Here is a 26,400-nt window from a genome sequence, read left to right on the forward strand (position 1 = left end):
GGAAGGACACACAGCACGCCGAGGTTCAAATCAAAAAATGCCCCTTCCCATAAGTGTGACACTGAACAACTTGTTTTACTTCACTGGAGATCAGTGTCTCTAATGGGGAAAACAGTGCCCACCTTGAGCAGAGGGGAAGAAATAAATACATAGAGTATCTAGCCCAGTGGCTGGCACACAGATGATCATGTATTCATTAATAAACAATGCATAATAATAAATTAATAAACACACCTACCGTGTGCTGGGCAATATGAAGATGCCAAGGCAAGTGAACCGCAGTTTAGCAAAGACCACACTGGGTCTAGGCATGGGTCCTGGCCGCACTGGGGTGTAGGCATTTTGTTTGGCTGGTAGTGTTTTATTTTGTTTCTTTGATTTTTAATGCCTTTAAGGGACATAAGCACGCTTCTCTACCATCCTTATCCACTGCTTCACTCATTTCCGGCCCCTGAAAGAACTGGATTTGCTGCCCCAGGAGTGAATGTGAACTCAGAGGGGCGACACCAAACTGCAAGTCCTCCCTATTCCAGAACGCCACCCAGCCGGGACTTGGATACCTCCAGAAACAGAAAGCTCATTACATTTAAGGCACCAAACATCTTGCAGTGCTCAGAGGAGCAAGCCTGGAGGTGGTCAGGGAGGGACACTTCAGGGAGGAGCAGAAGTGGGAGGTGACAAAGGCAGGGCCTTCCTGGAAGAGGAAGCGCAGGAGCAGAGGGTCCCAGAGGGAAAGGCCAAGCCCACTCGGAGCTGATGGAGACAGAGGCATCTCAAGGGGTCTTTCCTGGTGCTGGATTTCCGCCTGGCTGCAGCGCCTCCGCTCGTTTCCCAGGTGGGTCCTGCCGGTGGAGCTATGACATACGACCACGTCCCCTCGCCCCACGAGCAGCATCTGCTGCCCCAGCCTCGTCACTGTGTCTCTTCCCTAGCCCCACGCAGCCCACCCTCACTAGAGTGGAAAAGGACTCTGGCTAGAATCGAAAGGAGGTATGCACATGAGAATTCTCTAACCTCCAATCCACTTCTGACCCCTGACTTCAGGGTCAGGAAACCCCCCCGAGACTCCCCCAGGGGTGGACCCAGGAATGCAGTAGTGGGAGGGAAGTGGATTCCCAGTGGCTTGAATCACAGGGAACCGTGCTTGCAGGGGTGCAGAGAGTGAGGCAAAGGCAGAGCCCTGTACATGCAGCATGAGGGACAGAGGCTAGACTTCAGGTGGAAGGCACAACGGCAGGAGGGGGAGCGGGGCTGAAGTTACCACGGTGACCCTGGGCATGTTACTTAACGTGTCTCGTCTGTCACCGCCTTTGTAAAACAGAGACTACAGCATGGAGCTCACATGACAGCTATGAGGATGAAACGAAGGGACAGAGGTACAGGGCTTGATCCAGCATATGGCTCATGCAGTTTTGAGCAAAATTCAGTAAATATTGGTCATTTGTATTTTTATTATCACCAGGAATACTTTCCCCCCCAAACTCAGTAATGACTGAATGAACCCCCCATACCTCTCCAGCCCGGCACTCCCTTGCTCTCGCTGAGCCACAGAGGGAGCGTGGAGGTATCTTCTAACCAGAGTCGGCAGAGAGGAGCTGACCCCACCGGGCCCACTTCCAGGGAGGCCTCTGGACCTGGATGATGCCTGCCCCACCACAAACAATCTAATAACCCTTCACAGCACATTTCAACCCCCTCCCCACATGTTATTCCACTCCTGGTGGTAAAGCCAGATAGGGGTTGCCCTGGGTCTTTAAAGATGTAGAAAGTAAGTCTTGGGAGGGACTGAGCTCGCTGTCTCTGGGAGTATTCTGGAAGAGGGTAAGTGAAAGAGGAAGACATTCAGTCTTTCCTCTTTTCCTAGTTCCTGACCCTCAGCCTTGGCCCATCTGTTTGTGTGGAGAAGTGGGGCGGCGGGGGTGGGGGGTGGCTTGTGTGACCAGGACACGGGCCGAGGGGAAAGGCAGCAATTTCAAGTCACTTCTGCCTTCTCCTGGCAGCAGCCACTGATAGGGGAGGGAGGGGAGCAGCATCGTTGCTCTTTTAGGAAAACGGTAATTTTAATTAAGAGGCAGACAAACGAGCGCTCTGCAGATTGTCTCCGAGCAAAGTTATTAAAAAGCCATCAAGGCGGCAGCAGCCACAGTGGCAAGGAGGGCTGCCTGCCCCATCTGCCCGCCCGGGGCCGAAGCATCCCTCAGAGAGTGGAGAAGGGCTGGGGGACACGGAGCCTGCAAACAGCCAAGACAGGGACTCTGCAACCCCTCTTCAAGGTGAGACTGGCGCAGCACTCAGACACTACCCGGCTGGAGCTGCCCCACCCTAGGGAGGGGCTGGGGGAGGTGCAGAAAGGGAACCACAATGGGGCAGCCCCTGCTATGGGCCAGGCTCTGGTCTGGCTGCTGCTTTTCCTATACTCTTCTCAACAAGCCTGCCATTTTATAGGCAAAGACATTGAGGCTCAGAGAGGGAAAGTGGCTTGTCCAAGGCCAGCAGCTCAAACATGGCTTAAGTGAGCATTTGAACCCAGATCAGGCTGACTCTCAAGTCCAGTGCTCTAGGCTGCTGGTCCCGGGCACAGAAGTGGGAGGTGGGCTCCCAGAGGCCCTCTGAAGTGGCCTCTGCTCTGGCCCAGCAGTGCTGCTCACAGTCCCCAGGTTGCATGGATTGGGACGTCCAGTCACTGCCTGCTTGGCGGGAACACACTAGGAGAGGAGTGCCATTGGGATGCTCAACAGAGACATGCAGTGAGGAGCAGCCGCCAGCAGGGGGAGCAGGGGCGGATGGGCATCAGTGGACAGCCGGTCACTGCCCTTTAGAGTCAGGGGGCCAGGCCACAGCCTCAGGCCCCAAAGCCAGTGTACTCTGCCAACCCCTTAACCTCTATCCCCACACCACTTGAGCAACAGAAGAACTTTCACTGTCTTCGTCACTGTTGGCCTCTGAGCCTAGCCCAGTGCCTGGCACAGAGAAGGTGTTCGATAAGTCCATATTGAATGAAGAAATGGATGGATAAACGAATAAACGATTAAATAAGTGAAATGAGATCACAGATTTACAAGTACCTATAAACGCAACAAAGCTGTACTGAGGTCGACATGGTCCCATCTTCTCCCATCCCCCTCTGCTGGCTGATGCTGGAACACGGGTTGTCCCCCATAAGAAAGGCCCCTTGCTCCTGACCCCTCTCCCCAGGGCTCCAGTTCCCTCGACAGAGGGTTCCCTCCTCCTCCCCCCTGCCCAGCCCCCACTGCACGGAGCTTTGCAGCGAGCACACACATATACGTGCACACGTGTTTTTTCGCACATACTAACTCACATGCACACACGTGCACACACAGACACATTCTCTGCCAGGCAAGGTGCCCTCCCCAGAGTCAAGTCTCTGCTGCCCTCTCCCCAAGCAAAGGCCTGGGCCCACCAGGGATAGCCCCCTCCCCCATTTCGCTGGGGAGCAGTGGGAGGCAGGATGGTAGGGAGAGGCCCCCCTCCTGGCTTACCAACCTGGAGACTTTAAACAGAGGGAGCAGAGTCCTGGAGCCTTCCCTCCCGCTGCACGCTGGAGCCCTGGGCGAGGGACAGGAAAGGAGGAAAGTGTGAACGAAGGCCCAGAGCCGGAGGACAGGAGTTGGAGAAAGGATGGGGCCGGGGTGGGGGCAGGGGCGGGGCTCCCACATCAGGATGGGCCGGCTGGACAGGGGCCTTGGCCGTGGGGCAGGAGGGGACAGGGACAGAGCAAGGCAGAGCCTTCAGAGCTGCCCCTTTGGGGGTCCCTGAGGGCTGGGGGGCAGGCAGGACAGAGATGGGGTGCTGGGTCAAGAGCTGGGGCTGAAGGGACAGAAACATTGGTGGGAGACAGACAGGAGACAGACAGCAGGACAACACAAAAAACATGGGGTTCCTCAGAGTGGGGTCCCCAGGACAGACAGCCAACAAGCCAGGCCTGGTTCTCCTCCCAGAAACGGGCACAGCCTCTTTACTGGGGGCCCACACAAGACCCCAGATGAGAGCACCTTGGAGGGCCCATCTACCTCCCCCAGCCAAGGCCACCCCATTCAGGAAGGTTGGTGGGTTCAGAGTCTGAGGGCCTCCCTTCACTGCTCTGCTGAAACCCCCTCCCAGCCCAAGAGACCCCCATCGGCTCCACTCACCAACTAACCTTGAGGAAGGCCCCCTCCTCTGTCTGTAACAGAGGAAGCAGAGGTTCTTCACACCCGACAAGCGCGCGCATGCTCGCTGTGATGGGGACCGTGCCGGAAAATGGCACCCCTGCCCATACGGCCCAAAGCCCTGTGCCCAGCCCCTGCTTCCACGCTCGCCCAATCCTCAGCCTGCCAGAGCAGGGTCCCTCTCAGCTGTGCATCCCGCTGCCTCCCTCTCACTCGCTGGAAGTCCTTCTAACTGCACTGCCTCCCCCCCGCCCCGACCCGGGCCGTGCTGCCCATCTTCTGCCTTGCATCTGGGGGTGCGCAGCACTACGACCTGCCTGCCTGGAGACACTGTGGCCTGGGCTTCCTCTTGGGCCCAGCTCTCAGTGGGCTGGTTCAGACCCATCCACGCCCACATCACGTCTGGCTGCAAGCATCCTCAGAGCCCCCTGCCAATCTCATGGTTCCAATTTTCCCACTGATTACCCAAGATGCAGGCACCCTGGGGAGAAGCAACTGTTGTACCCAGATGTTGGGACCTTGGATGGGTGAAGAAATCAAAAATGTTCACTAACATATCTAACCCCAGAGGGTTTCCTGGACAGGCAGTGGGGTTAGGGGTGGGGCACAGAGGGGCACCAGCTGGGGCACGAAGGCTCAAGAGCCCTAGCTCCCTCCTTACCGCTAGCCTTAAGTGGCAGCTCCAGGGGCCCAGCCCAAACAGGCTGAGGTGAGAATCTGGGTTTTAAGGAAGACTAGAGACTTTCTCATATATGCCCCTTATATGTTCCTGGGGGAACAGCCACCCATTTTTCACTCTCAGTTGGACAGTAGGAGGAGGATAAGAACAAAGATTACTATTTACTGAAAGTTCACAATGTGCCAGGAACTCCGCCTAAATTACCTCATTTAATCCTGGTCCACCCTGTGAGGAAACCACCGTGATCAGCCCCAATTTACAGATGAGGAAAGTGAACTTCAGAGAGGTGAGGTGACTTGCCCCAAGACACACAGTGAGTGTCAGGGCTGGAATGCCAGCCCAGATCTGTCTGAATCCAGAGCCTGAGCTCTTGACTGTAGATCTGAACTGCTTCCCATCCATCCTCCCCCAGGATTTGTCTGTCTCCCATTCAGTGCCATCTGGGAAGTCCTGCCTAGTCTAACTTCCTTCCATCCCATGCTCCAACATAAACTATCTTTCATGGATGGTAGGAGAAGAGAAGGCTTTGCTTCTGTGCCTTTCTGCCTCATCCTAGGAATGGGAGGCAGATAACTCTAACCTTCGGCTGCAGATGGACCAGGGATCAGGGGAAGAGGATGAGCTGTTGGGTTCAGAAGTGGGTTCAGGATCTCCCAAGCTTCATCATTAAATGACTTCTGGCTTTCCAGGAGCCCTTTCCTACTTTCCAGGAGCCCTTTCCTACTTCCCAGGAGCCCTTTCCTACTTTCCAGTCGCCATGATGGAAGAAGCTCCAGGAAGCCCCTCAAAGGTCTCTTCTCATTTTAACATCCAGAAATCCTCCTGAGCACCCAGACTAGGGAGTGTCTATAAAGTCAGGGGCAGCAAAGCGAGAATCACTGTCAGTCCTAGTAGCCCTGGCTTTTCCTCAGAGTTCCAGTTTTCAACTTAGAAGGAGGCTGAGGCAAGAATGGGGACTCATTCAGGCCAGCCTGACCATGGGGAGGGGCTGGACTGGCATGGGGACAGCCCAGGAGAGGAGGCAGAGAGGCCCGGATGTATCTGCAAGGGCTTCAGTGAGCTGTGGCATGCCTTCCCAGTGAACTAGGATCGTTAATTCTTCCCCAATGAGGCAGATGCTGGGCCTGGGGTGATGCCACAGATGCCTGCTGTGCCTGCAATTATCAGTTGCCCTGGGGTGGAAGAAGGCAGGACAAACACCTTCTCTGCCTCCTAGGCTTTGCACAAACATCTCCAGCTAGGGCTGCTACATGGGGGTCTCTGGCTCTGGGCCCCCCGCCCCCGATGTGGGCCCCTGGGTCTGAGGTCTCCAGCACACTCTGTGACTAGGGTGGAAAAGAGGCCAGGGTGCTGGGATAATGATGTTTGCCAAGGTGTGGCAGGCAGGCACGTGAAAAACCCAGCTCCTTCCCAGTCTTAATGCCACTCCACTCCGGGATATGCAAGCAACTGGGCCAGGTGGCTGAGGCTACCAGGAACCAGGAAAAGGTTGTGGGGGAGATGAGCCACCAGCTGGAAGTGCCTCCGCAGAAGAAAATATGGACTGGATTATAGTCTCTGGTTGGAATGGAGTGCAGCAAAGCCTTTCTGGGGTGGGAGGAAAATGGACGTAGCTGAATGCTATAGCCTCTCCCTTACCCATCCTCTGGGCCCAATGGACAGATTTAGACAAGGTGTGCCTTTGGAGCAGGAAGGATTGTTTGTAAGACATGTGCAGGCACACAAAAGCACCAGTATTCTCTTGGGCCAAATCTCCATTTTTCCTGGTTTTTCTGGAGCTGGGAAGTATTATTCCCACTCTCCGTATGGCAAGGCCTGTATTATCTCAGGAGAGAGGAGATGGGTAGAACCTGTGACAGCTTGAAGGGACCTTGGATTTTCTAGTTCCATCCTCTTTCTCACACCAGGGACACTGAAGACCAGAGCAGGCAACTAACTTGCCCGATGTCACACAGCAGTAGGGAGGCAGGCAACCTGGCACCATGCAATGCATGTTCTTCACCGTGCACTTGACCTCTCTGCCCTGGGGGGTCAAAGCCGGATTTCCCTGTCCCTTCTCCTCCCCAGCAGCTCTGAGCCCCCCTCCATCATGGCCCCCTGCAGTCTGCCAGCCGCCACGGCCACACGAGATTGAACTGGACCTACCAAGCTCCTGTCAAAAGCCCAAAGGTCACCTCAGAGGTCATATTAACCAGTCCCCTGCACCTGGGTACAACACTAGCCTACTTGCGTTCATATATTCCTATCATTGAGGGAAAGATGCACACACAGCACCTTAGAGCACCCACCCTTCATGCACCGGGAGATTTCCTTCCCATCTAACCTCGATTCCTCCTGCTGCAGCGTGGGCCTGTTTCTTCTCAAGCTGTCCTGAGCAAAGACAGGGGGAGGGGAAGAAGAACAGGATTCCCAGCCTCCAAACCCTCTGTCTGCCCACCTACAGCAGAGAGGATGAGGGCAGAGTGTCCCAGGGTGGCTGGGCCCTGAGCCCAGTGCGCTGTGTGAGGGGCAGGAGGGCTGCGGCGGCAGCTTGAATGTGGGAGAAACAGCTCTTCTTGGAATTGTCCTTCCAGCTTCTCATTCCCTGCAAACTCCTGCATCTTGCGTTAGGGGAGGGTCTCCACTGCGTTCAGAGACGGCCATCCCCTCCCCATACCATTCGTTGTTTCTTACATGACAGGGACTGTGCTGGACATTTTCATCCGTTGTTTCACTTAAGCTTCACAACAATTCTGTAGTCAGAAACTAATTTGCCTGCTGGGCCAGTTCCTCCCTGAGACTAAATCTAACCTGGATCCCTCTTGCTGCATTTCCTCTGGTCTGTCCTCCATGGCGGTGGAGAGGTGATTTTTGCTCCTGTCTTCAGAAATCCCATCTTACTCAGTGGCCCACCTTATCTTGCCCAGGCTGCCAACCTTTACCCCAGTATTGCCCCGTGTGATGGGCATTATGAGGGGATGGGTGAAAGAAACTGAGGCAGGTTGAGGGTTGAGAAGCAGGACACTGGCCTGTACCAAACACAGCACTTAGCACGTGGCAGGGGAGGAGGCCCGTGAGGTCAGGCAGTGTGCTGACTGGGCAGCGCCCGACATGCAATGATCCTGGTCTCAGTGACCATCTCTCAGGTCCAAGTTCCTACCCACATATACCTAGAGCCCAGGTGCCTGAGCAGAAGTGAGTAGGGGCATAAGATGGCAGGACCTGTCCTGGGCTGCGGGAGGCAGCTGAAGCCAGAAAGAGGTACTGTTACACCTAGCTAAGCTCCTGGCATGTAGAGGGTACTTAGGCCCTGAGAACAGAGGACGGAGACCTCCAAGCCCCTCTGCCCATCTCACTGGGGTTTCATACAACTAGTGGTAGCCACAAGCAACTGCAGTGAATTCACACCACTTGGCTTTCCTGTTGGACTTCTCGGAGCAGGACTGACAAGGGCAGGGGTCCCCTCCACTAGGGCTACCCCCTTATTCTGCCTCTAGCAGGGCTGGAACACAGGAGCCACCTCCCTAGGGAATTCTCAGACCCCAGCTTCCATCCCTCTGGGAGATTCCCGCAGTGACAGCCTGGGCCAATGGGCAAGGGGAGTCTGAGTGGTGGGTTGGGCTCTGGTCCCTGTGGGCGGCACCCTCCCCTTTCAAGCAGGCACCATTAATGTATGCAAAGCATATGCAAATCACCCAGAAGAGAGACACAACATCGGTGGAATGACAGAAGAGACCTTGGAGAGGAGCCAGCCCGCCCCCTTTTTTCACAGGTGAGGAGAGGCCCTTGCCAGGAAGGGACTTGCTCAAGGTCACGCGGACATTTGGGCGCTAACGAATGAAGGATCCTAAGAAGGTCTCTTTACTCAGCCCGGTGCTCTTTCCATGACAGTCTTGTTTTCCACATGGGGGGCTTACAGGATGGTGCAGGGGTCTCAGGGTCTGTACAGGGTTCCCTTGGCCACCTCCCTTCCCCATCTGAGCCTGGGTAGTGGGTGTGGGGGAACCGTGGGCCAGGGCGGCAATGATGCCTGGGGCAGTGGGTGACCAGAGGGGTGACAGGGCCAGAGGCCGAGGCTCTGGTTTCCCGTCAGCCAGACAGCAGTAGGTGGCAGGAGAAGTTGAGTGTCTAAAGCCCAATGTCAGGGCAAGGTGCCCGCTGTGTGCGGGGAGGGGGACAGCGCCCTCACCACACACACATCTCTAAGTGCTCTGCAGCCCCCTTCCGCCTGGCCTCTGGTAACTATGACACCTGACAGACCATAATAGTCCATTCAAGCCCATCCCTTCTGTGGCTGCAGCTCCCCTTCCCCACCCCTCCCCACCAACTTGGCTTCTCAGCCTTCCAGTCGGTCCTAGAAAGCAGGACAGATGCTATGGAAAGAAGACAGACAGATCGGAGGGGGCAGATGGGGAGAAAAGGGGAGACTCGGGAGTCGAGTGAGGGAGACAAAGAGGAGAGAGCGCAGGAAGGGCAGAGCGGAGAGATGGAGGGGCGGAGGGGACGGGGGAAGAAAGCGGAGAGTCTGAGAAGCAGAGCTGTTCCTGAATGTAGGAACGGTGGAGCTGAGGGGGCCCCCAGTCTCCAGACCTGATGGGCAAGGCTGGAGCCCGGCTGAGGGTCATGGGAGCCCCATCGAGGCCCGAGGGAGTCCGGGACCATGTCCCTGCCCCTCTGCCCATCTCCCCAGCAAATCCCCCGGCTGCCAGGAAATCGGTCCTCCCTTCTCTGCCTCCATCCGCTCTCCTCCCCTCCCTCCCTCGGGGCAGGCAAGCGCAGCTTCCCAGCCAAATCCAAAGCCTTCATCTCCGCTTTTCAGAGCTGGGAATGAAAGAAGGGGAAGCAAATGCAGCCCTCAAACCCGCTGACGGCCAGATTTTTATTATCTTTGCTCGAATGGGCCCTAGGAAGCCAACAAGGGACTCTTCAAAGAGCATCTGAGTGGCTCATTGAAGCCTGCACCTGCACCAGCCCACCCACGACAGGCAGCCAGGGCCTAGGGGGGCACAACCTGTCCCCCACCTCCCACCAAACCCAGAGGCCAGTGGGAGGCTGCCAGGAGCCTCACCCTCAGCTCCCTGTGCCTAGTCAGGGGCTGTTCGGTCAGACTGCCAGGCTCAGAGGCCAGATGCCGGCCCACTGGGCCTCGGAGGCAGTCTCTGTCCCTCTCTGGACCTCGAAGACACAGACGAAGGAAGAAATCGGATCCCTTGCCAGGGGTTGGAGGAGATAAGTGCTTGGGATTCCTCGAAAGCAAAGCTTTCATGGCAAGCTCCAGATCCATCCCTGAACTCTCTGCCTGCCCCCTCAAGGGCCTACTGTCTCCCTTCCAACGGAGCAGCCCCTCCCTTCTAGAGCCTGGCCCCACTACTCGGGATGATTCTCGGACTAAACACAGCTCCCTCAGGTCAAAACCCCGTCTCCTTTCCTTCCCCAAGACCTAACCTGGAGTAGAGACAGGACTAAAACAGATGTGATACCTCCAAGAGCCCAGCCCCCTCCCTGTTCGAACTGGGCAGCCGTGCCACCATTAGCCCCAGCTCTGACCACACCGGTGAGATCGATGCCCACAGCCAAAGAAGGAATCAATGGTTCTAATTAAACCTTTTTTCCAGGGTGGGTCCCTGGCCAGAGAGAGAAAAAGAGAGATCACCTGAGGCTTTGCATCACAGCACCCAACTCTGTACCCTGTATATATTTAAGAGACCTGGAACCCTGGATTCCCAGCAGGAATCAGGCCATGAAGACCCCAGACACCATCCCCTCCTCATTAGGCAAGGAGAAAAGGAGGCAAGCAGAAAGAATGGAGCGGGGACAAGCCTCCCAATTCCCAGGGACTTTCCCCTAGGAGGGCTCCCGGTCTCCATTCAGCACTGCCTGAAGACCACAGCTGCTGCTTCCAGATCTCCAGAGCACACTTGCAGCTCCATCCCAGCCCTGAGGGTCATCACAGAGACCTGGCCATCGTGGTAAGGGCGGAAGGAGCAGGGCTGGGGTGGGGGGCGGCACTGGACAAAGACCCTCTTGTCCCCAAGGCACGGTGGCAGGAAGCCAGGGCAAAGCCTTTGCACTCGCTGCCAACGGTGCCTGGGTGCCAGGCAGTCTGGGTGGAGGGGGAATCTTATTCTCGGAACACCCTCCCCTTATGCCTTATCTCTTGCTTCTACACTAGGCCACCAGTTAAGTCTCTGCCTCAACAACTCCCAGCTTGCCCAGAGCCTTCCTTCCTGTATGAATGCAGGACCCTGACACTTGCCCACAGTGGCCCCAGCCAGCAGAAGACCTCACACATAAACCACAACTGCCCCCCACATTCGTACACATGCACAGCCATGCCAGAAACCACCACCACCACAGCTGCCACCAGTGACGACGGAGCCCCACATTTTCACAGTGACAGTCTCCATCAAATGCCTCATCAGTTCTTTAAGACAGCAAGAGGGATAGGGAAGGGAATATGAGAAACTGAGGCACGGAGTTAGACAGCAAAGCAGTTGGCTCAAGGTCACCCAAACCAAGATATTCAGAGTTGGAAAGAAGGCATCCTATCCCCGCCCCAAAGTGCTCAAACTCAGCACCAATGAATATTCAGACTCACAAGCCTGGAAGTCTGATTACCTATCCCCTCTCCCAGCCCTCATCTGTTTTTCCCTTCCCAAAACAACAGGAGTTCGAACATCTTCTGTAAGGCTCCAGCCAGGAACCCACTTCCCTTCAAGCTGGGGGCTACAAGACCTGCTGGTTCCCTAGTGTTGGAGAAAAGGGACTGCCAGTCCGGGATGTCCTCGCACATTCCCTGTTCTTGCTCACCTGGCTCCCCTCGGCCCCCGGGGTCCCTCGGTCCGGCCTCCTCCCTGGGAGATCGGGCTCTGCCCTCCGCTGTCCTCTCCCACCAGGCCAGGGCAAAGCGCCGGAGGCACTGCCAGGGCTGCATGGGGAGGGGTGGGGCGGGGGGGCTTGCACCAGCAGCCGCACACGCCCCGCCGGGCCCTGCCAGCCGAGCTGCGGAGGCACCCGGCCGGCCCCCTCTGCTTCCACCAGCATCCTGCTGCCCCCACCGACAGGACTCGGAGCTGGCCCAGGAGCTTCTGACGTAGCAAGGGGGTGCGTGGGAGGGGAGGGGGGAGCTTAACGCGGCCCCTCCCCAGCCCCGCCCTCTGCCGCTCAGCTTCCCTCAGTCCCTACCTCCTCATTCACCCTAGACGCTCTCCCCAGCTGGGGGCGCCCTCTCCCACCCTCTGGCCTCTTCACCTCGACTTAAGATCACACGGCCCCTCCCCCAGCCCTTCCCTCTCGGGGCCCCTCCCTGCCCGCCAGTCGAGATGGGAGCGGGTCCCCAGTTTCTGCAACTGCTACCTTGCTACCCAGGCTCCCAGGTCTCCAGGGCTAGGGCCTCGAGGTGACGGGAGGGTGGGGAGGTGTTGGGGGGAAGGAAAGGGGAAGGGGGCGGGAACACAGGCTGGTATCCTGGCAACACAGCCAATCCCAGAATACATTCATCCCCTTCCTTCCCTGGGGGGCTGGCGCAAAGCGCCTACCACCACCATCCAAGGGCGTGCACCCCATTCTAGGACCTGGGGGGAAAGAGAGGCCCTTGATGCTCCCACCACCTCTCCATCCCCTTCGCCTCTCGGCATCCTCCTCTTCATCCACCTCGGATGGACCACTCCCTCCCCCACTCCCTTCACCATCCATCCCCCTTTCTCTTCTCTCCTTCCTTCCCTGCCCCGCGCAAACCTCTTTAAAATTGAACCCCCCACCTCTCCGGGGCTCCCTTCCCCGGGCCTCACGAGGCCCTCCCCACCCGGTCTCCAGCCTCGCCAATGCCGGACCCCTTCTCTGGACCCAGCACTCTTCTCGCCCGGTCCTTCTCCGGAGCCCGGCACGCCGCGGTCCTCTGCCCCCCAACACACCTGCGACCCGAGCACCCCTTGCCCCGCCGGCCGCCGCCTCCCCGGCCCGGTCGCCGCCCCCGCCCCCGGCCGAGGGGAAAACACACAAAGAAAACAGAAATACCTTCCACTTAAGCATGGAGGCACATTAGGAAGGAGAGAGACAGGGACATGCCTTGGGACGGAGCGTTCCCCATCGGGCGGGGGCGCGGGGGGCGGGGGCCCCGGGCCGGCCTGCCTGGCGCTTGCCCTCTCGCCGCCTCGCGGGCTCCTCGCTGGGCCCCAGCCCCGGGGCGCGGTGCCAGGCGGGCGGGCCGGGGGCGCGGGCCCCGCCGGGGTGGACCAGCTGGGAGGGCGCCGGCGGCCGGGCGTGTGGGTACGCGCGCGCGCGCGCGGGCGTGTCACCGAGTGTGCGAGAGCGAGTGTGTATGTGTGTGTGTGTGCGCGCGCGCGGGGGCTGGTGCGGGTGTGTCACTGCGGGCGGGAGCGCGCGCGGCGCGAGCACGCGCGTGTGGCTGGAACGTACAAAGGGCCTCTGGGGTGGCAGGGAGCTGGGAGGGGAGGGGGCCGGCGCCTCCAGCCCTCCAGTTGTGCGGCTGGATCCCGCGGCTCGCGGCCTGGCCGCGGATGCGGGGCGCGCTCAGGCCTCCCCCCCGCTGCACCTGCTTCTCATACCCTGAGCAGTCCTCAAGCCATGATAGAGACAATTGCCTAAAGCCGGGAGCCGGCCTCGAAGGAGGGGGGTGCATCTCGAGGGTGTGGGAACTTGTTCTCCAAGCCCTGGCGCGCCGTGGGATGAAGAAACATTGGGGGAGGTACGGGGCAGGGAGGGACCAGGGGTTACTCTTCAGCCAAGGTGACCTCCGAAAGCCACAGCTCCCTATGCAGAGAGAGTCTGGATCTTCCTTTGCCGGGACGCTCCCCTTGTCCCCTCCTTAGACCTGGCTCGGCCAAGGGGACCCAGTCCCCCGGCGCCCCCTGCTGGGCTGTCTCCTCCCCCCTCCCCCCAGCTCGGGTTGCGGCCCCTCCTACAGGCGTCTGCTGAAACTGCAGGGGCCAGCGCTGTGAGTGAGGGGAGTCTCTGCCCATCTGCCAAGTAGGACCCCAAAAGAGGGCGCTCCAGCTCCTGCCCCTCTCACACCTCCCTTGGCGACGTCGTAGTCACCTCCAGGAAACCTGCAAAGCGCCAGCTCTACCCCACCCCTGCCGTACTCCCACCCCCTCCCTGTCCCACCATAGCCTACCTGTTGGTTCCACAGACTTCTCCAGGTGACTCTGTCCCCTCCTCCCGTCCTGGTTGCTTGCTACCTCTCTCTCTCTGATTCTCTGTCCTGTCCCCTCTCTTCCAAACTTCTCTTGGGGAGGGGAAAGTGGGCCAAGACCCCTGCCCCTTTTGCTTCCTCCTGGCATTCCCAAAGCCAGCTTAGATGAGCAAGGAAGGGGCACAGTGCCTCTCTTCGCTGCAGGCCACCAGGCAGAGTGGCAGGCAGGCCGGCCGAGAGACAGAAGAGGAGACCCCACCCCAAGTGGCCCGAATGACAAACCGGTTTCCCCACTTCCTGGTCTACCCAGTTGCAGCCTTAATCCAGACTCTCTCTTCCACTTTCCTTCCCGCCCCCAGGCCTGCCCTGAGCCAAGCACACTGCCTGGCTCAGGGCAACTCTGATGCCCCTTAGAAATTTCTCTCCAGCTACAGTAACTTAGGTGGCCGGGCCAGGGTAGGAAGAGGAGGGGCTCCAGACAGACAGCTCAGGAGGGCAGCCAAGCGCGTCCTGGACACACCATCGGGGCACACGACCCCAGCAGTCGGCTCCCTGACTTCTCCCCTCTTGGGCCAGCTGCCTCTCCCTCTGCCAACTGGACGGTGCCCATCTTTTTGCCTTTGAGCATGCTGTGGGCACTCATCCAGCTCTCGGGTTGGCTGCCTGCCCAGGATGGGCATGGGAGGCAGCAGGCCCTGTGTAGAGGCAGGGTCGGCAACGGGAGGGATGGCTTCCCTTCAGCTGCATGGACACCACCTCCCAAGCCTCTCAGAGCCCAGAGGCTAGGGACTGATGCTGCTGCTCCTTCTCCTCCATCCAGGCCCCCAACTCAACCACACAGGATGCTGCCCCTCCCTTCCCCCTCAGGTTACCCACCCCCCCCCCCACCACCATGAGACAAGGTCTCTCCTCCATATTGTGCCCACCTAATATGCGTGCATGCTAAGTCAATTCAGTCTTGTCCAACTCTTTGCAACTCCGTGGACTGTGGCCTGCCAGGTTCCTCTGTCCATGGGATACTCCAGGCAAGAATACTGGAGTGGGTTGCCATGCTCTCCTCCAGGACATCTTCCTGACCCAAGGATCAAACCTATGTCTTCTGTGGCTCCTGCATTGCAGGGGGATTCTTTACCTGTTGAGTCAAAGGGGAAGCACCCCTCTCCCCGTGCCACCTAATATGCTTTATTCATGTTCTCTAATTTAAGCATCTCAACAACCCTGCAAAAGTGGCTGTTTTCAGCCCCATTTCAGAGAGAAAGGAGTTGAGGATCAGAGAGGCATAACCGCTTGCCTAATCTAAGAGTAGCAAAGGTGAAATTCAAATCCAGACATGCCTGACTCCAAAGCTCCCAGCCTCCTTTTATATCACCTCCACCATCTCCTTAGCCGGTGGGCTGCCTGAAGGTGAGGCCTAACATCTGACACATTCTCATGACCTTAAAGGAAAGGAAGAGAACTGGGCGTAGGAACATGACTGAAGCTTAAAACTAGTTATTTATGTCAGAGTTGAGGAACTGGGCATTATCTCCTGGATGAAGACTGGAAAGATGCTTGTCCTGTCACATGGAGGATTTTCTGGCCTTTACACTAGATTGCAATAAGCCACGGGCTTGGGGACTTGGGGAGGGGGACTCTGTGAATTAGCCCCCAGAAATTGGGAATAATTTCAAGCGTGTTAGCAGGACAATGCATCCATCAGTCATTACCCTAAGGTGACCTCCCACATGAAAGCCACTCCATAGTGAGGGGCTTAAATCAGATTCAGGTATCATTTTTTGTGTGGCTCACTTGTTACAGACAGATCCTAAACATTTCTGATCATCTTCATAGCTGTGAGCTCATTTGAACCCCTCCTTCTCTCAATCCAGGATTTCCTCCACTTAATCCAGGACTCCATGGGTCCTGTTGAGAGGTGAGAAGGAATACAGCTGTGAATGGAAATACAGACCCTTGAGGCCCGAGTTGAGCCGGAGAGCAGATGGCCTGACACCAGCCACCCTCATTGACCCCACCCAATCCTCTAATATCACCGACTCACTGGACAGGACTTTGAGCAAACTGCTGGGAGATGGTGAAGGACTGGGAAGCCTGGTGTGCTGCAGTCCAAGGGGTCACAGAGTCAGACATGACTTAGCAACTGAACAATAGCAGCAACAAATTCTCCGTCCCCACCCCCCAGGGAAGATAGGTGCCTGCTCCCCTTCCTATCCAATCTCAAAAGCCAAGGCTCCTTCTCCTAGGGAGAAGTCTGGAGGAAGCCATTGCCTTTGATCAGAGCGAGAGAAACACAGCTATTATTTCTCCAGCTGAGAAACCAGAATTGCTCCTGGAAGCTGGCGTGGTGCCCAGGCACAAGAAATGTGCCAGCTGCCTCCACCTGAGATGCTTCAGGTGCCACCCCACCCCCACCCTCATTCCTCAACAGGTAACTTCTCTCTGGCCTTCCTCCCCTGCATCTCTGACTACCTCTTGGTTGAAAGGGGGCTGCTGGCTTGTTTGAGATGTTGGAACAGCAGATCAGCAGATCAGCAGCAGATCGTTAACCACCTACGTGGCCCTTCTCACTCCACCCAGACCAAGGGAGCAAAGTTAAGAGGGAGCACCCTAGAAGTGAAAATTCTCAGCATCACTTCTCCTTCCCCAAGGGTGTTCAGAGCCAGGGTTGCACCTGGACAAACATCTGGGCAGGAAGAGGGAGAAGGGGCCTGGTGTGGGCTAAGGGGCACACAGGCCTCTAGGGAAAGCCACAAGGGAAAAGGTGATGTGAAAAATGATAGTGGGAAACCCCAAACTGCTCATTCAGCCACCTTGGAGGCCCCCAGCTCAGATCCCTGAGAAAGCCCCCTGCCAGGAGGGTGACTGTCTGGCTAGGGCACATCATAAGCCCCATTTGGATCATCCAGACTCCACCAGGGTGACCCAAAGGCAGTGAGGGAGCTGTGAAGAGCCCTCTTCCCAGGAAAGAATGACCAGGGCAGTGAGCTGCCTCTGGTTTGGGTTGGGGAGCCGAGGAGGTGGAGGCTGCTGACTTCTGACCACAGCCAAGTCTCCAGGAACCCCAAGCCTCTCTTCCAGTGTGCCTCGCTCTCCCATCCCCCCTCCCACCTCAAGGAAAGGAGTAAACGGCAGGAAGTTTTAAAAGACCCTCCTCTGTTCCCTGCGGTCCCCTCTCCCTTGCTTGTTATTGTAATGAATGCTAATGAAGCTCAATAATTGATGTCCTCATTAGCACATCAAACCCGCTTTCTGAAGAATGGAGAGAAAAAGTGGAAGAGAGGGGGTTTCTCTGGGGTCCTAACTGTAGCCAACTCCCTCCAAAGAAACTCATGGTGGTGCTTCCAGCAGGGAGGGACCCCACTAGAGGGACTTGCAGTGAGAAACCTAGATGTCCTCTTCTGATTGAGAATTTTCTGAGCACAAGACTCTGTCTTCCCTGTCAGATGGTCAGTGAGTGTCCTGTCTCTCCCATCAGACTGGGAGCATTGAGTCCCTCTCTGTTAACTAGGACTCTCTCTCAGGGCAGGGCAGCAGTTCTTAAATCAAAGCAAGAATAAGAATCACCTGGAGGACTTGTGACAAAGTTCCTGACTCAGTAAGTCTGAGGAGGGGCCTGAGAATTTGCATTTTGACAAAGTTCTCTAGTGTGGCTACTGCTGATGCTACTGCTGCTGCGGGGGAACCACACTTTGAGAACCAGTGGGGTCGAGACCACCTTCTTGCTTGCCCAGTTTCAGGCTTTGCCTGCTAGTGGAGCTCACCTGGCAAGCCACCGCAGGGCCTGGTGCACAGGGAATGTCCAGGAGAACTCTGTAACACAGATTAATGTACCTCCCCCTCCTTTCCTTAAACCAACACCAAAGCCAACCCCAGCCTCCATAAGTGCCCCTGGTGACTCCTTCCTCCCCCAACCTTGACCTTTGAGGGCTGGAGATGGCCAGAGCTGGATCTCCTGCTCCCCAGCTGCATGCGCCATGCTGGTGCTGCAGAAGCCAGTGGGTCCCCTCTCGTGGGAGGAGGAGGGAATAAAGGTGAGGGAGAGGGCTCCCAGCACCCCATCTCACTTTGGGATGACCTCCTTGGGCCTAAGTAGACAGAAGGGCTTGTGGATGGAGTCCATGAACATGCATGTAGCATCCCATCTCCTTCCTTCCTACTCAGCTGTCTAGACACAGAAAGCAAAGAGAGAAGAAAGATGCGAAGACCAGGTTAGAGCAGGGAGAAAGAAGGCACTCTGCATCTCTCCTTAAGAGGACATATTGTGAGCCACTGGGGCCCAGGCGGACCACAAGCCCAACTCCTGCAGGGCCATACCCAGCTGGCTTTTAGGCTCTAGACTTCACCACCTGATCTACCTGCTTTGGGAAAGAAAGGAAAGACAGCCTTCCAACTCTAGCCAGCATCCTTCCCAGACTTGCTAACCAGCCTTATAAGCCTATGGTGGGCACAGGATCCATCCTCACTTATTTTATCCATGGTAGCACCTGGAAACCCTCTCCACCTTCCAGGGTCACAGAATTACCTATTTAATAATGAAACTCATCTATTGCTGGTGGGAATATAAAATGGTTCAGTAGCTATAGGAAACTGTTTGGCAATTCCTGAAAAAGATAAACATATAATTACTATATGACCCAACAGCCCAAATGTCCTTCAATGGATGAATAAACAATTTGTGATGTATCCATAGAATGGAGTACTATTCTTTCATAAAAAGGAATAAAGTATTAATACACGATTCAATGTGGATGACCCTCAACATTGTGCTAAGTGAAAGAAGCCAGATGCAAAAGGTCAGGTATTGTATGATTCCATTTATAGGAAATATTCAGAATAGGTAAATCCATAGAGATTTGTCTGGAGAAGGAAGAAATGGGGTGCAATTGCCTAATGGATATGGGGTTTCCTTTTGGGAAAATGTTTTGGAGCCAGGTGGAGGTGGTGGTTGCTCAACACGGTGAATGCACTAAACGCCACTGAGTCGCTCATTTTATAATGGTGAATTTCATGTTATGTGAATTTCACCTCAAAAAAAAATGTAGTAGGCATTTTTCAGGGAGTTCATTAAGTAGACCCATCTGCAGATTTCAGAGTCTACTTTTTTTGGAAACAGAAGCTCGTGCCCACGTGAGTTACAGCCACTCCCCAGGGTTTGGGGCACCAGGCATCCACTCTGAACACTTGGAAGATGCTCACAGGACCCCAAGTTGCAGTTCTTTTGGACCCAGACTGCATCTTGACAGCCTCCTGCTCTGCCTGGCTCCCATCCCAAGGGAGCCTCCCTTTCAGGTTCCTGCTTCCCAGGCAGGCAGCAGATGCCTGATCAAGTGTTGAGGAGCTCAGCTTCCCATCTTCAGCTAACATCGTGCCATCTGCCCTCGAGGCTGGCCCACCGCTCCCTGATCATCTTGCTCCAAGCATAGCTTGAAAAAGTCCTCCAGTTTTCTTTCCCACAGATTATTTTAATTACGCCCTAAATGGGCCCCTTGTTCTCTGGCATCTTTTGCTCCCCCCCCAAATCCTTTTCCCTTGAGCTTGGCCCGGGCTAGCCTCTCTGGGTATGGGCAGGGAAGGAAGGGGTCTCAGGCTGAATCAGGCACATTTTCTGCTCTAAAGCCTCACTAGATCGTTCTGCTCAAAGACCTTCAGTGACCACTCCCTAGAGCAGAGGGTTGTGTCCTTTGGAGATCTTGAAACTTTTGAGGTCCTGACAAGAGTTTTGCCCCCTTCCCTAAACAAATGAATATACATGACCAGCTGCAAGAAATCTGTGGGCCTCCCTGACCTCTGCAGCCCATCCTAGGACCCCTAGGGCAGCGCTTCTCAAAGTGTGGTCCTCAAGATGAGTACAGAAATGAAGGCTCATCTTTGAGAAAACTTTATCATGACTTGACGTTGCCACACAACCTAGGGCATGATCATTTTTGCGATGTTTTATAAAAAACAACCTGAGTTCACAGCTGGAAATGTTTTGCTCTAGCCCCATTCTTTGCAGCCTCATCTCTGGCTACCTCCAGCAATAATACTCACTTACACGCACGTCCTGTGTCTTCCCTTTACACTCCATGCCCTTGTCCATACTGTTCCCCACCTTGGGGTTGTCCTTTCCTTCCTTTGCACCTGTGGACACCTGACATCCACTTCCAGGCCCAGCTCAAGTTCCACGTCTTCAATAAAGCCTTCCCAATTCCAGCCCTGCCCTCCTCACACACAGGCACACGGACACAAACACATTCTAGCTGACAGTCCCTGTCCCCTGGGTTTTCTTAACACTCACTTAGCTTTATTTGTGACCATCTGGTTTGCTTCTCTGGGGGCAGAGCTTTCGTCCTCTTGGTCCCCCTGTCTTCTCCACCCTCCAGAGCTTCTGTGCTTGTGGATTCAGGGCAAACTGCTGCCCTGATTCTCTGGGGTCCTCCTGTGGCTGTGCCTCCATGTGCCCCTCCTTCCATGCTGGGGGAGCTTTGGGCATCTTCCCAAGATAGGACCCAGGCCCGTATACCACTCCCTGCACCATCCATCCCTGACTTCACTCTCCTTATTAGAGGTCAGACTTTCTCAGTAAAAACCACTGGTATATGACTGGGGCCAAATATTAATACATACAAGACTTTAAGGGCTGGGAAAATGTATTTGACTGGTTTTCTTGTTTTGTTTTGTATGGGTTCTTGTTGCCCTGGGTCTTCACTGCTGTGCACGGGCTTCTCACTGCGGTGGCTTCTCTTGTTAGGGAGCACAGGCTCTAGGTACACAGGCTCAGTAGTTGCGAGGCACAGGCTTAGTTGCCCCGCGGCACATGGAATCTTCCCAGACCAGGGATGGAACCTGTGTCCCCTGCATTGGCAGGCAGATTCTTATCCAGTATACCACCATGGAAGTCCTTGATTTGTTGTTTAATAGGAAATTCTATTTGTATGTGATGCAAAATTCAAAAGGTGCAAAAGGAAAAGTCAATTTCCCTGTCACTGCCTCTGTTCCCAGTCACCCAGCTCCAGGCCCAGAAACAAACATCATTCCCAGCTTCTTTGGTCTTTCAGGGCTTGCCTATATGTTCACAGGCATTTCTTTTGTGTTGTTTTATCCAAATGGCAGCGGACAATACACACTCAACAACATAAACTAGAGATTGTTCTGCACAAGCACATATGAAGGTGCCCTGTTGACAGATGTTTAGGCTGTGGTGCAAGAGATACCCTGCTAGTTACTTTATTTTACACAATGTGAGTTTATATGTACAATAAATTCCTAGACGCAGAATAGCTGGATAAGGGGTATGTTTTCCCCTGACTAATGGCACATGTGAAGTGGTTCAGTCATGTCCGACTCTTTGCGACCCCATAGACTGTAGCCTACCAGGCAGGCTCTTCCATCCATGGGATTTTCCAGGCAAGAATACTGAAGTGGGTTGCCATTTCCTTCTCCAGGAGATCTTCCCAACCCAGGGACTGAACCCGGGTCAGGGAAGTGGCCCCATAGCAACCAGTTTTTCCCAATTTGGCCACTTATTTCTCTTGTGGTGTGTGAGCTGGAAAAACTGAGGCAGAGATGCAAACAACCTCCCCACCCCGCTCCTGGGAGAATCCAAAGTTGTGCAAGGAATCTGTAAGCAGGAAGACATTCAGCTTCTCAGAGTCAGAAAAATGCCCCAAGGATCCTGCCTATCTTGAGACACAGGGAAAAAAGGGATGTAAGAAAATGGCAACCCACTCCAGTATTCTTGCCTGGAGAATCCCATGGATGGAGGAGCCTGGCAGGCTACAGTCCATTGGGTAGCAAAGAGTCGGACATGACTGAGCGGCTTCACTTTCACTTTCTAGCCTCAAAAGAGAAAACCTAAAATAATGATCACCTCGTACATGAAGGAGACAAGCCGGAGGACATCCAAAGGGTTCCATGTCAGCAAGAGAGACTGAAGTCAGCTCCCATTGTGAACTTCTTGTCCAAGGCACAGTCCTGGCACTAGGCAGGGACAGTGGGTGACTCCCTACTCAGGGATCATTAAGCCAGGATTAAGGGTGGAGGCCTTGCCAGGCCTGCTGGGAGGCCGAAGGCTGGAACTGGTGACCCCTTAAACCACTATGTCGGGGCACAGCCTAGCCAAGGTGGAAAGGCGGAGAAGTGGATTAGTTAAGGCAGGGCCCTTAACAGTCTTCAAAGCAACCCCATACTCAAGGGTTCAAGGAGGGAAAGCAAGGGTTGAGTAGCTCATTTTGCTGATGAGAAAAGCAAAGCCCAGAGAAGTTAAGAAAATTGCCTGAGTCTTCACATGTGAACCAGGACTAGAACCCAAGCCTTCAGCCCCCAAGTCCAATGAGATGGCCTCCACTGTCCTACCTCCGAGGCTGGAAGCTTCCCAAGAGAGGACCCAGGCCTTGGTTCCTCCACCCTCCTCCCCAGGCCCACTGCAGCCTCACTCCTCCAAGCCTGCCTCCCCACCACACCCCAACCACACGGCCCCAGAATGAGGCTGAGATGGCTGGAAAAGGTTGCAAACCCCTCTCCTGTCTAACAACTGAGCCAAGAGAGGAAGGAGGTGGGAACAGGTCCCAAGCTCCCATCTCACTCATCCTCGCCCGTCTCCGTCTCAGACTCTCGTGATAGGAAAGTAGGCCAGTTTGGAATATGTCACGGATATTTTCAACATCCCCATCTGTACTACACAGCTTCGCACTCAGCCAAGTGGGGTGGAGTCGGAGCCTTCCTGCCGGATGAAAGGTACACCTGCTACCTCTGGGGCTCAGAGCCCACATGGGGGGTGAGGACAAACACAGGGGACCATGCAGGGCTCTGTGCCAGTGTTCAGCTGCCTGGACGGGGTAAGGGTGAAGGGGAATGGACAGGAGGCCAGTCGTACCTGTCCTCCTCCCAGAGAAGCCAGAGCTGAGCAGCTGTCACCCTGGACTCCATCCCGCTGCCCTTGTGAACAGTGTGGATGGCCAGCCCGGAGGTTGAGCAATTTCCTACAGGGAAATGGGTCTGAAAAGCATTATTAGAGACAGAATTGATACTGGAGGTGGGCCTTGAAAGGAGAGCAGGACTTTACTGGGTGGAGAAGATGGAGGAGGGTGTTCTCAGCCAAGGGGCATGCTTGAAGTGGGAGATGAGGGGTCTAGAAGGCTGAGCAGGAATGGCAGCAAGAGAGACTGGATGGGGGTAGGTTAGCATTGGAGAAGGGGCTGTTAACGGTAAATGCCCAGATAAGAAGCTTGGGGTGCACCCTGCATATGCCCATGTGGCTTTTAAGTGCCACGATTCAGAAAGAACCCATAGCAGTGGACAGGGAGGAGTTGCCCAAGGAGGGGCTGGGGGGCAGGGAGTGAGTGAGCAAGTGGGCATTCTCTTCTAACTGCCAGCCACCTAGAGCATGTCCTCTTCCAGTTGGCTGGCTGGGGGAGCAAACAAGATTGGGCAAGGGGAGACCAAAGCGAGAAATGAACTCTTTATAGAGCTGTTAGAGACTTGCCAGGTTAAAGGAGACAAGGTCAGGACAGAGGCTGCATTGGAGAGATTCTTCTGGAAGGTTGGTAGAGGGGACACCTGGACACTGTGTTTATTAATCACCTACTATGGGCACTCGCAAGATGGCCTCATTTAATCCTCACAATAAACCCAAGAGGCTTTCCCCCATTTTACTGATGTGGAAACTGAATTTAAATTTCAATAGGAAAGTAAAAAGAAGTATAAGTCCCTTCCCTAAGGTCCCACAACGTGTGCATGGGATAAGAATTCAGGTCTGTCCATTCCCCAAACCCATCTCCTTTACCTTTCACCACCTCCCAGGAAAGAAGCAAGGCTCCCTCCCAAAGAAATGACTCAAGCCCCAGTCTTCAGCCCTCTCTGTCTCCACCCTGAGCCAGGACTCTCGGGCCCCACACCAATCCCATGAGATGAGCCACTTTCAGATGAGAAAACCAAGGCTCAGAGAAGTGAAGTGACTTGCCCAAGGACACAAAGCTAATTAGTGGCAGAGGCAGGATTTAAACCCAGATCTTTTCTCACACCTACTCACCTTTCCAAGCACTTAGCTTCTTTGTTCCCCGGTTTCCTCATCTGTAAAATGAGGGAAGATTAGAGAGAGAGCACGCAGATATAAGCCATTTGGTACAGTGCCCAACAGTCCTTCAGTGACCGAGAAATGTTTTCAGAGCATCTACGAGAAGCAGGACCCCTCTTCTAGACATTGGGAGGTAAGAGGAAAAGAAGCCAGCCTCTTCTGTCTCGAGGTGGATACGAAGGCAAGGATTGAGAGGGGAGTGAGCCGTAGGCACAGAGGCCAGGCTCCATAACTGCTCCCACTGAGTTCTTGGGCAATTCTCTCTGGACTTCTGTGCCTGTGGATCTAGAAAACAGGAGGATCGCAGAGAGGAGGCGCTTCACACAGAGTAACCAGCCCTGAACTCTGTCATTGCCAGTCCCCTAGGAGAGCAGCCCTCCTCCACCGGCTGCGAGACCAGCAAAGCGCCTTCCTCACCCACCACACCGGCCTAGACTGCCCCTGTGGCCTGGATGGTCACTTTGCTTCCTGGTTCCTCTCCTCACAGGACGTGCAGCCCTCGCTCCTGGTCCTGCGGTGGATTCCATCCAGGTCCAGCCCAAAATCTGATGCTAGTATCTTAGAGGTTGTGACAGCTGGTGGTTCAGGGATGACCTTCAAGGCTCAGAAGCAGCCCTGAGGAATGGGCCCCAGCTTTTTACTGTCAAGAGGTGAGGTGGATTCAGCCTGAGTCAGGGGTGGATGGGCTTCTGGTCAAAATCAGGGAGCTCTTTGTAGGGAAACAGGGAAATTAGAGTCTAACCTAAGGAATATAACATAATCATAGTTGGGGCCATTCCTAAGCACTTAGGACACTTTTATTTAATCCTCTGTGTATAAAATCCTATTTATTAACAACAGTTTTTTGTTTTGTTTTTTTTCATTTTTGGCCACAGCACATGGCTCATGAGATCTTAATTCCCCACCCTGTGGGGCCCTAAATGGGAAACCTTGAAAAAAGAAGGGCTAGCTTTGCGGTTTAGAGCTGAGATGGCGCCTGGCGGAACAGATGAGGGCGAGGCCTAAGTTGTTTGTTAAAACTTTTGATTGGCTCTCTTGATTTCCAGGCACGTGGACAGCACGTGATCACCATAGACCCGTTACAATGAAGCACATGACAACTTGACCCTTAACGTGATTGGTGCAACTATGGCATATTAAGATTTGACCTTTAATGTGATTGGCACAACTATAGAAAGTCCCTCGTAAAACCCCCTTGCTTGCCTATATAAACCAAGAGTTTGTGACAATAAAGCGGAACTGCTTAGACGAAACCCCTGTTGCATCTGATTGTGTCTTGCTCGCCATAGGGGCTGGGTTGGGGGACAGCAGGCTCCCTTCTCCTCGGGACCCCTTGGCTTTGCTGAGGAAGTTCCACTGCCTCTTTCTGCGGAGCGCCCCCCCCCCAGCAGAAACTGGCGCCCAACGTTGTAAAACATTAAAAATGGCTTTGAGCATGTTTTGCTTTTTCTCCTGTGTGGGCAGTAGCCCAACAGGCATGCCAGTAAGTGTCAATAGACACAAACACATACTTACGTTTTCCAAAAGGAGAATAATGGGTCACATCAGTTTGCCATAGCACATTGGGTTTTAGCCCTCGAGGGTTTACTCCTGGGGGCTGTAAAGGCGGTACTTGTAAATAAGGAAGACAGGATTTATAAGTATGTATAATTTTCTTTAATTCTCTAATAGGGATCTGTGGAAACCTTTTATGTAGCCCTCTCCAATTTATATGAGTAAGATCATGAAGATCATAGGCATCTTGTAAGTTATAAGCTTGGATTGTAAGGGAGCCCGCTCTATCTGCCAGGGAATTTCCCATTGAAAGCAATCCAGGTAAATTTTGACCCCTAAGATAACCCCATAAATGGGGTTAACCCGTTCAAGTAACAGGGTACGGGCTTGTATCATAAGGGGAGTAATAGGATTGTTATCTAGCCGTATGTGAGAATTTAGCAATCCTGGAAGCAAGTTTACTACATAAAGACTGTCAGAAAACAGATTCATGGGTTCATGGACTTTTGTGAGCCCCATGACAACAGCAAATAATTCTTCAAACTTTGCGGACCCCTCACAAGGCCCAAAATATTTTCGTATATGTTGATCTGGCTGTTGTGATTGCTGCGGTGGCTGGAACACGACGACTGCTGCACCATGCTTTCCTCCATCAGAAAAAACATTGAGGGCATCTGGCATAGGCTTAAAGAGAAATAGCTGGGGCGCCCTCCAATCTAGGCGACCAAAAAAAGTAACCCATTTGTGTGGCCCATAATGACAGTCAAGGATGCCTAGGTACCCCTCCAGGGCTAAAGCTCTTCTCCCATTGTTTCTTTGAATCCAGTCAAAATCTGATAGTCTATGTGGGATAACAATCTTATCGGGTTCATGC

General features: G+C 54.6%; 1 protein-coding gene across 4 annotated transcripts in view; it reads right to left on the reverse strand.

Annotated features, from left to right (window-relative positions):
- SRCIN1 (SRC kinase signaling inhibitor 1) overlaps window positions 1-14,200 on the reverse strand; it is an 81,614-nt gene extending 67,414 nt beyond the window's left edge. For 2 of the 4 annotated variants that reach the window (XM_060394866.1, XM_027974631.3), the window contains exon 1: window positions 13,964-14,200. In XM_060394866.1, the coding sequence (XP_060250849.1) occupies window positions 13,964-14,129 (166 nt within the window). In that variant the 5' untranslated portion in view covers window positions 14,130-14,200. Of the gene's footprint in view, window positions 1-11,637; window positions 11,880-12,843; window positions 13,051-13,963 lie in introns of those variants that run through there. The other 2 variants (XM_042255905.2, XM_060394865.1) reach the window with 2 other exon arrangements.
- Between the last annotated feature and the right edge of the window lie 12,200 nt (window positions 14,201-26,400).

Source organism: Ovis aries, chromosome 11 (assembly GCF_016772045.2).
Source record: "Ovis aries strain OAR_USU_Benz2616 breed Rambouillet chromosome 11, ARS-UI_Ramb_v3.0, whole genome shotgun sequence".
NCBI classification, from domain to species: domain Eukaryota; kingdom Metazoa; phylum Chordata; class Mammalia; order Artiodactyla; family Bovidae; genus Ovis; species Ovis aries.